General features: G+C 39.2%; 2 protein-coding genes across 4 annotated transcripts; one reads left to right on the top strand and one right to left on the bottom strand.

Moving 5' to 3' along the window:
• Positions 1–884: 884 nt before the first annotated feature.
• On the top strand, positions 885–11,086 carry L(2)05287 (WD repeat-containing protein l(2)05287). 2 transcript variants are annotated; one of them, XM_078189488.1, is made up of 15 exons: positions 885–1,214; positions 1,378–1,579; positions 1,676–1,854; positions 1,924–2,043; positions 2,128–2,315; positions 2,383–2,541; positions 2,620–2,813; positions 2,889–3,073; positions 3,139–3,299; positions 3,383–3,569; positions 3,638–3,816; positions 3,937–4,109; positions 4,180–4,365; positions 10,185–10,297; positions 10,765–11,086. In XM_078189488.1, exons 1-15 carry the CDS (start codon positions 1,084–1,086, stop codon positions 10,964–10,966), a joined length of 2,559 nt encoding a protein of 852 aa, XP_078045614.1. In that variant the 5' UTR covers positions 885–1,083; the 3' UTR covers positions 10,967–11,086. The 2 variants fall into 2 exon arrangements, with proteins under 2 accessions (XP_078045614.1, XP_078045615.1); XM_078189489.1 differs by lacking the exon at positions 885–1,214 and having other exon boundaries at positions 1,492–1,594.
• LOC144474547 (uncharacterized) lies at positions 4,621–7,277 on the bottom strand. Of its 2 annotated transcripts, none has more exons than XM_078189497.1 (2): positions 6,622–7,277; positions 4,621–5,133 (listed from the first exon to the last, which is right to left on the bottom strand). In XM_078189497.1, exons 1-2 carry the CDS (start codon positions 6,718–6,720, stop codon positions 5,014–5,016), a joined length of 219 nt encoding a protein of 72 aa, XP_078045623.1. In that variant the 5' UTR covers positions 6,721–7,277; the 3' UTR covers positions 4,621–5,013. The 2 variants fall into 2 exon arrangements, with proteins under 2 accessions (XP_078045623.1, XP_078045624.1); XM_078189498.1 differs by having other exon boundaries at positions 4,621–5,118; positions 6,622–6,726.
• Positions 11,087–11,171: the final 85 nt, after the last annotated feature.

Here is an 11,171-nt window from a genome sequence, read left to right as displayed (position 1 = left end):
CCCCCCCCCCCCCCCCCCCCTCCTTTTAAGTTGTACGTGTAAACTTAATAAACCGCAACTGCAGGTTTAGAGGAGATCCTTTTTAGCTTTAGAACGTTTGAGATAGACTGTGCGCGTACCTTCGATATTGTTTCTGTACTTATAGAATATTCAGACTACTTATAATGATACACACGTGGGAGGAAAAAAAATAATGAAGATTACTCAGCGATTACGCAGGCATATACGATATGTGAACCCCGGTAGTACCAAATTCAACGGTAATTTTAGTTCTGTCTGGTACAGATTCCTTATATTTCAATAAAATCTTTACTTGAACTTTGCTTGCGTACGTTACATCTTTTTCAATCCATTTGCTACCAAAGTTGCCCTTATACCCTTTTGATCCCCTGGGTTTGCATCTGCCGCCTTTTTTATTCTTTTTATTATAGTATACATACAATGAAGATGTAATAATAAAATAATTATTTGGATAACTTATGATGGATTTGGTGGAAAATGTTAATTTGCTGTCCAATCTATCTCAAAGAATAGTTTTTGAATTGTTTACCAGAAGAGGTCGCTAATATCAATCGAAGTCGATGTCGGTAAAGTAGTCGACTTAGATCATAAAAACTATGAGGCGTTCAACCTATTCTTACAACTCGTCTGTGGATATAGTGACAGAAATCATTCTAAAATCTCTAACACTGATAATAAAAAGATGTTTAACTAATCTTATATCCTAACTCTTAAGTTTGTATTGCAATCAATAAATACAGAAAAAAATAATCAATTGCAGTATGTTAGCAGAAAACTGCAATGTTATTTTGGTGTGAAGTTATATCACTTCGGGTATTTTTCTCATTTACGATTGCACCATGTCGCATGAAGTTCGTCGATGTTTTATGGATACAAATACAAGACAAGACAAACCATGTGGTCGACGTTTAGTTTGGTTATTTGTTGCACACCACGTGCAATTGTCAAAATATAAACTTTTTGTGCACGCATGTTGTACGTGAATATACTATTGATGTATGGGGTATATAATACCGAGTGTAGTCATTAAACGCGCTAGTCCATCACGAATCAAGTGTCAAAATGCATATGAAGTTAAATACATCGAGTTCATCAGCACCGATCGAAGTTATTGATGTAGATGATTTAGTTCTGACGAGAAAAGGCGGAGGTAGCATAATTGATCATCGACCAATCTTTTCTCACGACGGAGAGTAAGTTTTCTTTCAATACATATTACGAGGTTAAACTTTTATCAGTGTCTATTGATCAGTTATAGGAAAGCAAATACTAGTTGAGAGACTATGTCCCTGAATTCTCCCATTAAGTAAATCATTACTAACACAATTCAAGTAACACAGGATCTTATTGTTACAGACTGTTGTATATAGTATGGAAATATTATGTAAGGGCATACAGCACACAAACCGGAGACTTCGTAAAGGAATTGGAGCCAGCAAGTCATCGGATTACTGGCTTAATTGTGCATCCTGAAAATTTTAACAACATTATCGCCTGTACAGAGAATGGAGAACTGAATTTCTGGAGTTGTCAAAGTGGCATTATCACTAAGAAATTAGTATGAACATTAAATGTATTTTTCAATAGTCTGAAGCTGTGTCTTTGTCATACAAAGTTTCTACAATTTCATTAATGAATTTCTATTTTTGTATAGAAACTGAACCTCCAAGATGAATTAAAAGTTAAAACTTTTCACATTGTAAATTATAAAAGCCATACAGGACATGAGTTCAGACAGGTGCTTATAACTTACATGTCAAAATGTAATAAAAGCATTTGTGTAGTTTTGTTTGATCTGGATAGTGGAGTTTGTGCAAAATCTACCTGTTTATCGTAAGTAAAATTATATTAGTGATACATTTTCTTATTTATATTATCACATATTTTTATCAATTATTACAGAATTAATTCTCAAGAGTATTATGTTGATATAATTGGGAATCATGGAGAAAATTTAATAGCAATTCTTCATGATGTAGATTTGCATATTCTAAATCCATCCAGAAATCTTGTAGATAAATTGTATGTATATATTTCAATAAAAAATATATTGCTACTTAAGAAACAGATTTGAATAAGAAATTCTTAAAAATTTGTTAATTACAGACATAAAACGGGTAAAACTGGTAGAATACCAACATGTATTGCTGGACATCCAGAAGAGGAATGCGTTGCTACAGGAGATTCAACTGGTCGTGTAATTGTATGGAAGAGTTTGTTCCAAACAAGACCTTACACAGCAGTGTATCATTGGCACACATTACCAGTAACAGAAATAGCATTTAGTAAATCAGGTAAATATAAAAATTCTAATAGTTACTGAATCAGTTAAAAATTTATATGATCTTATATAAATCGTAGGTGGCCATATGTACACTGGGGGAGGAGAATGCGTACTAGTAAAATGGGTTTTAGCAAATCCATTACACAAATCTTTTCTCCCACGACTACCAGCTCCTATAAAACATCTTACTATTGCTCCAGATAATTTATATGTTGCTGTTTCTACTTTGGATAATGGTATTTATGAATAATTCATATTGAATCTATCATAATTTCTTCTAGGTGACTCATATTAATACCCACTCGAATTTTCAGGTATTGTAGTTGTAAATCCACAGAGAAAATTGACATCTGTAATACAGAACTTTACATGGAGTGTAGCCTTGTCTTCGCAAGATTTGTTTCCTGCTGGTCTTATTGTTGATCCACGTACTGGTTGCCTTGTTTTAAACAGTCGCACTGGACACGTTCAGTTTTATAACACCCATACAAAAAGTTTATTATACAATGTTAGTTCCACTATACTTAATTTCGTCAATACAAAACGTATATACATAATATATTAATCATTGGCATTTTTTCAGATAAATATCACAGCGCAAAATTTTTTAACTCAAGAGCGTAGTGTAATTATTGTGAACACAGAAGTTACGAAAATAGCTTTAAATGACGACGGTACTTGGATGGCGACTGTCGAAGAACGGAACGATAACTTATCTTGTATAGAAGTTAGACTCAAATTTTGGATGTTCAATGTGAAAGAGCAGTTGTAAGTATAGAGTGCCAGTTTTTTAAAATTCATTCGTTATAACACTACACATATGTCTTTAACAGATTTTCATTGAACACTTCTATTGAACTTCCTCACGAGGGTGGGGTCAATGCATTACGTTTTCAACCAACTACATTTGACGATGATGGAATACTAGCAATCACAACTGGCAGAGATAAAAAATTCAAATTGTGGCATCTTATTGAGTCTACGTCTTTACACAGTATGTAAAGCTCTTATATGCATATTTTCTTAATACGCTACCACGAACAGTAACATTAAATTACAAGATCATATGTGTTCCAGAGAAGACAAAACATTGGCAATGTCATAGTATAGGAGATTATAGAAATCTACCCGTAACGGACGCTGGATTCTCAATAGATGGCTCATTAGTTGGTATCGGTTTTGATTCTAGCGTGACAATGTGGACACCTGATACCTGTACATTTAAGTGTAGTCTTACTCACAGTCGATATAATGAACCAATAACGTAAGTTTTATAAAATAGAAAAATAATGCAAATGATATGTATATCTTCATTATGACTAATTTTGTTAGACGGATCGAATTTGGGAATCGAGAAGCCTGTCATCTTGTGGTAACTGCTTCTGCAAAGCACATTGCCGTTTGGAATACTTTGTCCCTTACATTAATATGGAGTGTTCCTTTGAGGGTTACAACGCTTGCAGCTGATTCTAAGTCTATTTACATGGCTGTTTTTACCGCTGATAACTCATGTAAGTTTGCATATCCTTTTATTCAAACTTTAAAATATTTTATTTTCTCTTGCATTTTCTCTTTTTTAAGCAAATTACAAAATGGCATTTCAATATGTACTATTATGTTGCATGTTCCAGTATATGTATTTGCACCACAAAAACCATCACACGTATACACAAGGAAGGACGTTGTAGAAAAAAGTAGTTATATTCTGGGAGCTGCTTTCATACCGCATCTACGGGAAAAGCAAAATTCCTCTTACAGAAAATGGCAGCAAAAGTCGCAACTATACTTCTTAGATTCCAATCAGGTACGCGATAACGTGCAGAAAATCGTGGAGGAACGACATAAGGAAATTTATTTATTTTACATGTACACAGGAATTGTTAACACTTGAACCGGAGTCCGAGGTGACTATATCGTTAGAGATACTTTCTTCGAATGCCTCTGTACCCGCCACAGCTTTTGCCAACATGATAGCAGCTAAAACAACTGTGGATAAGGATACAACAACATCGTACATCCACGAACAATTGGGTACATTGAAAGGAGGAATGGTGGAAGAGGTAAGTAAAAAAAATCTTGACCATTGTTACATACAGTATATGTATACGGAACAGCATAACATATTACACTAGGTCCGATCAGGTAAGTGATTCACATATACACGTGCAATAAAAAAAAACATAATTTTATTCTAGAACATATTCTCATTTTCTAATGAGATCGAAGCGCATTTGTATGTACAGTTTCGCCTGTGGTATTGTACAAATAATTATAAAACGCAGAAGTACAAATAATATTAATAACTTAACGGAGGAGCTAGTCCCACTGACAGCGTGTTTGGTCATGGAGTAGCTTAGATCGCCAGTCTCGCAAGAAATTCATTAAGCTCTGTCGTTTTCATAATGCTTTTAATCTATACAAGAAGGGGATCGAACGCGAGCATAGAAGTCTTACAACGACAGTCTTGATATTAAGTGTTGGAGCCATGGGGAGTAGAATTCTATGCGCGAGCGATATCGCTTCTTGCTTTTCAGCTAGATAATAGTTTCCATAATTTATAGTGATTCTAATCCGTGTTCAGTCGAATCTCGAAGGTTTCAAATAAACTTAAACATGTGCAGTAGAACGTTCAGTACGGCTGGTCGATGGAGTTTGTTGCGGGACTTGTTGCTGGTCGTTGGCCCGTGGTAACGCCGGTTTTGTATTTGTCAGTGTTTCCTCCCCAAACGATAGTTCCGACAGCGACGGACCAGGTCAAACTTTCTGTAGCGCAGACAATGCCATTGCGGGATCTGTCGCATGCTCTCGATCGCCTGCAAGTTATACATCTTAACAAAAACAATTGGCGGGGTTTAGTAAAGTTCCATGAATAGCGGACATTGTCGCCGGGGGTATAAATAACCGTGGTAATCGCACCGTGGTTAATTATAATTTATCCGAAAATTACACGCGCTCGTCAACATCGTTCACATTATTTAACACCACCTACAGCCCAGTCCGATTAGATATACCAATACAAGAGGAAACGTTGACTCAATATGGATTGCTCACGATCAACGTCCATCCTCTATATGCAACGCTATCGTACGCACTCTTCGTGCAACGATTTATTTATTTTATTTGCTCCAGAGACAGTCATTAATTGATTATAATAATTAATATCACCGATATAAACATTCCACATAGTACGCGCAATACGCGAATAAACATTTATCATTACAATTGGAATATCAATGACCGAATTATCTCATCCACTGCGAATTGTTATTATCGGTGAACACGTGTGGTACATTTTCCCCCTAATCTGTCCGCTCTATTTTGTCAATGCAAGCTATTGCGACATACGACGATAACATTCGGCGATTGCCAGAACCGTAACCGATTTGTAATAATTATCATTTCCACGCAACTTCCGAACTGCGTCGTACGCATTATGCTTCCCTTTTTTTTTTTTTTTTAAGAACAGCCTCGCTCGCCTACCGGAGGATTCCTAGATAGCCGCTTTTGCGAGGCTTAATTCGCGATCATGTCTTTCTAGACACGTCCGTTCGTCTCGCGCCACCGTTGCACGTTTTCTACTCACTTATTTGCGGCGAGGAACGGAAGCCTGCAAGTCAAAGACCCTGAGCTACTTGCTGCCCAACGATTACTTTCAACACGTGGTTCATTGCGTTCCGTTAATCTCGCGAGGAAAAAATATTTCCTCGGAGGACTCGAAAGCTCGACACAATCGAACAATAGTTTTCAAGAGTTTTTTTCAATGGATAGGTTCCGAATGTCAAGACTGAACTGTAGGCGGTTCCAATCGTAACACCGATCGGTCGATCTCACTGAATAGAGTTTGGTATTCGCCAGGGTGTTACTACTTGAAAAATTGTCTCACATTGCATTTTCTAAGCGGAACAGATATAAAAGAATTCTTGAGATTAAAAGTTTTGGTTTGACTAGAATCAATGAATTTTAAAAATAAAAATTGTTCTATAACAGAAACAGATATTTCGTTAATTTATATATGTAAAAACTCATAAATGCTAAATATGATTCAATGAATAATATTAAAAAGATATTGAGTAGTTATGCTGATTATAAGCCAAAAATTATGATATTATTAAGGAAGCTTGCGTATAATAATTTACTTTGCAAGGACCATTTAAATATTTTAAATATTCTAAAATATCTATTTCACGAGAAAATTTGCTGAAAAAGTTCCAAAGTCATCCCGTATAAGACACACAGCAACAGATAGTCGACGAGTTCGAGCAAAATTTTGGTCGCGACAGGAGGTGTACGTGTTCATATCCAACCGTGGTACTCACTATTTCCGGATTGCTGGCAGGGTATCCGGAGGTAACGACCGCCAGGAACAAGATAGACACGAAAATGCACGACACAAAACTCCACGACGTGAACTTCATGCCCGACAAATCTCTTCCAATCGAGTCACTTCGAGAGCAGAGAATCACCTTTCCCGACACCCACCTTGAACGAAAAATATTAGAGGATTACAGCCGGCCGGGTCTACCCAAGAGAGAGAGGAAGAGAGAGAGAGAGAGCGTGTAGAACAACTCCGGAAAGAGCTCGCAGAGGGTTATTAAATATCGCTTGCTCTCGATTGTTCGATTTACTTTTATCTCCGAACTGTGGTTAAACGGCGTCCGACAGTGTCACTGTTAAAACCGTCGTTCACTAGGACAGGTTCAAGACGAGAATGCCTCGTGGTCCAGGGAAGAGTTCCTTGCTTCAACGCCCGACGTAGGACTGACTTTGAGAAGTGGCCTCGCCATGATTTAATATAGGAGCTGCTTCTCCGCACTCCCACCCTCTCACGGCGTTTCAGTTGTCCCTCTGACCTAGGGCATTGTCTTTTCACGGAGAATCTTCGACACGCATCGTTCAAGGAATCGCGTCATTCATCGCGGAAGTATTCCAGGATGTCTCCCACCCCCTCGTTTCTTATAAAAAAAAAGGAACAGTGAATCCTCGGGGTTTTTTTCTCGTAATCGAATCGTAACCACCGACCGTATTTCTATCTCCACCTCGCTGTATTTTTCACTCGGATTAATTAAAAATAAATACGATAGAGGCTGCCCAAATCGACCGATAAATGAAGATTTCAACACTTTTGGAACACTATCCTCGGCGGAAAATGTTCGACCGGGCTAATTAAGATAGGCAATCTTTTTATTAATGTCGGAGGAAATAAGGCGAGATACTCGAGTCTGCGTAAATAAATTCATTCTATGATCTTCGACGAGTTCATACATTTTTCGGAGTTGAAGAGATGCGTGGTCGTTCTTTTATGAAAGTAAAATCGTTCTGTCTCTTAAAATGAGATAAAAGTTTCTATTATTCCTTGCAATTTCACCCAGTCTTTTATTTCTTTAAAGCGCAAACGATGTACACTTTCTGTCGGTATTAGCATTATTTTCCCCCCTGCGAAAGGAAAGGATATTGAAAGAACGTAGCCCCGCGCTCGACATATTATGGTTGTCGTAGCGAAAATCACTGTCTTGGAGATTTCGCGAGCCAGATTGCCCGTAGAAAGTTCAGCTCCCGTAGCGTACGATAAGGAGTCATTATGAAAGAGCCAAGTACGATAGAAATGGCGGTTAAAATCGCCGGTCGTAATCGTTTCGCGGACGTGCACGGCAGATTATGGTATTGTGGTCCGTGGAACAATGATGTTCGAAGGCGGGGCATTCGAAGTTTCGTTGCTCGATGCAAAATCAATATAGCAAGTTTCAGCCGCGGAGTTGTTATCACGGTAACGCGCAACAAGTGCACGTCTAAAGTTCGCGAGCATCGTGGCCGTTCAAATTAACGTGATAACATCAGCTCCTCTGAAAGTTAAATCTTGCCCCATTTGGAGAGACCGGCATAGTCTGGAGGCTAAGCAAATTAAGGATCATCACGAGCGACGCGGTCCTTAAGGCCGCATGATCGCTAATGATGGCATTAAGAAGAACGTGGACGCACCGTCTAATTAATTTTAAACGATTGTTCGTATTGCTTTAAACGATGTCGCTTATTGTCTTCAATCTCGCCATCGTCTCTGTATCTTTAATCTCCATAGAGGGTGTAATATGCGGTGCACGCATCGAGGAAATGTTTGTGTTGCTCGCACGAGTCACGCATCATCATCCGGCCGTTGCGAAGTATCCACCCCCTTACCATTAACCCTTAAACTACTCCCTCCAAATACCAATTTTCAATTCGCGATTGAATTTTCGTAAGCCGTCTCCTTCCACGACAATTTCATCTAGACAGCATGCAGCAAGATCTAGCTGAATCTGGCAGAAAGTTGTTTAATTTGTACAGTCATCAGACCCGTCTCGCTTTTGTGCGTTTAATATGGAAATGTAGGAAACGGGTGGATTCACGTCTGTCCCGTAATAAGGGCTATTTAAAACGTCCCGGTGACGACGTCGAGTTGCACGTAACACGTCGCCGCGCGTAATTAATATCCGCTAAGTCACCGCTTTCATTCTTTGCCGGTTGCGTCAGTTCTGCGGAAACGACTGAATATAATTGTTTACAGTCTTTGTTCGTTTCCACGTTCTGCAATATTCTGGACCACTTGTCCCGCGGACGTCTACGATGACCTCAGACCCGCGTTACCTTTTAACGAACTATTGACACGAGAATTACGAGACTTTGCGTCAAACTTTGATACTCTTAAATCGAATTGATCTTTCGAAAGCCGTCAGTTTTCTCAGAAAATTCAAGCGTCGACGAATTAACGTTAACAATACGAACAAACAATTTTTACGGAATATTTTTGAGTTATAGGTTAAATACGTGACGACGACGTCTACGTTATAGTTGTTCGTAGAACACGATTTCACCTTGGGTGGTTTCCGTCGCGCGCTTCCTTCCCTTTAAATATGGCGGTATGTGTGCCGAGCGTAGGACGGTCTCGATTTCAATTAAATTTTCGATACTTCGGCATGATTAACAAGCGATGCCGCAGTTCCGCCGGCTCGCGAAGAATCAAAGTTTCGTCGGAACACGTACCCTCATTCATTCTCGTTACACACCGTGTACAATGGCGGACGTGGTTTTCAGCTGCGGAATTGTTTGCAAACGTTCCGGTAAAACCAGGTCAGGACGAACCCTGTTGGGGAAGCTGCGGAACAAAGTCTTATCTCTCCCGGGAGCTGCCCTGATTGTTACGTTACCTATTAATAAAATGGCATTCATCGCGTTCGACTGAGAGTTCGATCGCGCGTAGCCCGTTCGATAACTGATTTCGCGATCTCGTTAAATCAATATTAAATCGATCAATATATTTTCACAACTATATTAACAACGAAATAGAATACAACTCCCTAAGATTTCCTGCCCGTTCTTTCCAACTCTCTTTTCCCGCATTTTCACGAAGTTTCCGGTGCGCGATCCTCCTCCCAGGCATTCGCACCGGTGCAATTGAATGCATTATTAGTTAACTCGTCGGATCCTCGCCGGTGGGCCGCGCCTGAGCAATGTTTCTTGTTATTCCTCGGGCCGCGGATGATACACGCGTATTTCGCGCGACTTTCTGGCGAAAACTGGTGTATTCTGAGAAGATTCGTGCGTGGGTGTGTAAGAGACGTGTCAACCTAGATCTGAAGTAGAAGATTACAGGAATTGTAGAAATTTTCGTTCGGGGGTGTGCCTGCGTCAGCCTTAAAACTAATTAGCTCTAATCGGACGTGGTTATGAGCGCGGCCAATGTGAACAGACTTTGAAAGTGTCCGTCACGTGCCGCTTTCAATCACGGAGGCCTGTATTTACTACTGTTTTAAAGAAAGTATTTCCCAACCGCGCGCAATTTCCTAAATAGTAAAACAGCCGTGAATCCCCGGGAACGTGAAAACAGCAGGAATTATTAATGTTCCAGCTCCTGAGCGTCTCAGCCCACACACTGCCGCCTATGAAGCTGCTCTGTACATCTTTCATCACCTCTCTATTGATGTCGGCGAAAACCCAATCAGTGGAGAGCAAACACGACAGGTAATTCGACGGAATTCGCTCGCATTAATGCGCGTTTCTCGCGACGCGTATGTCAGATTCCGGTGGACGACAAGTCGCGCTGAATTATATGCTTTTAACCCCTTGCGGTACTTTTATCTTTGCGGTTACAATGACTGAATAATTTTCGATTGGAATAATTTCTTAGAGGAGAAATAAAATTAATATTTATAGTGCGCTTGGAATTACTTCAGCGCTTAAATATTAGTGGCGAAAAGACAGAATTTTATTTAGACTTAAAAAGACGGAATACCATTCATGCTTAACAGGTTATTGTTAGAAATCATAATCACGAGTCAGACTGAGTAAGGGGTTAATTAATAAGCATTAAATAGAACCGATAGTATTGACCAATAACTAAATAAAGAACCGATTTAATAAATCGGTTATAATTAATAGATCCTTTCTCTATTAATTATATAATCAAATTTATCTTCTTCGTGGTCTAGGGACGACAAAGCGAACAGCGAGGACGAATCCGAGGACGAGAGCAAGAGCGAATCTTCCCGGCCAGCGAAACCGGAATCATCACCAAAGATTGTTCCGAACGATCCAGATGAGACGCAAGTAGAAGTAGTACACGTCGATTGGATTTTCCTGAGATCCATACTTCCGATCGAACCATACCCAAACGAGATCGTCGAGCACTAACGACGATACATTAATTACATTGCATTGAATATATTTCCTGAGCTGAGATTCTAGCCGCGTGACCAGTGCTGCAATTGTATCCAGCCTTAAAAAATAAATTTTTTAAATAATAGTATTTATGTCAGAAACAGAAGCGTGAGATAGAATTTTCTGTTTCCTTCGACGGAATAAGGCATTGTCATTTCCAGTCGCAGAATCCTAGCAT

This window comes from Augochlora pura, chromosome 8 (assembly GCF_028453695.1).
Source record: "Augochlora pura isolate Apur16 chromosome 8, APUR_v2.2.1, whole genome shotgun sequence".
NCBI lineage: Eukaryota > Metazoa > Arthropoda > Insecta > Hymenoptera > Halictidae > Augochlora > Augochlora pura.
Note: the sequence above shows the minus strand (reverse complement) of the source record. Positions and strands in the feature narration are given on the sequence as shown.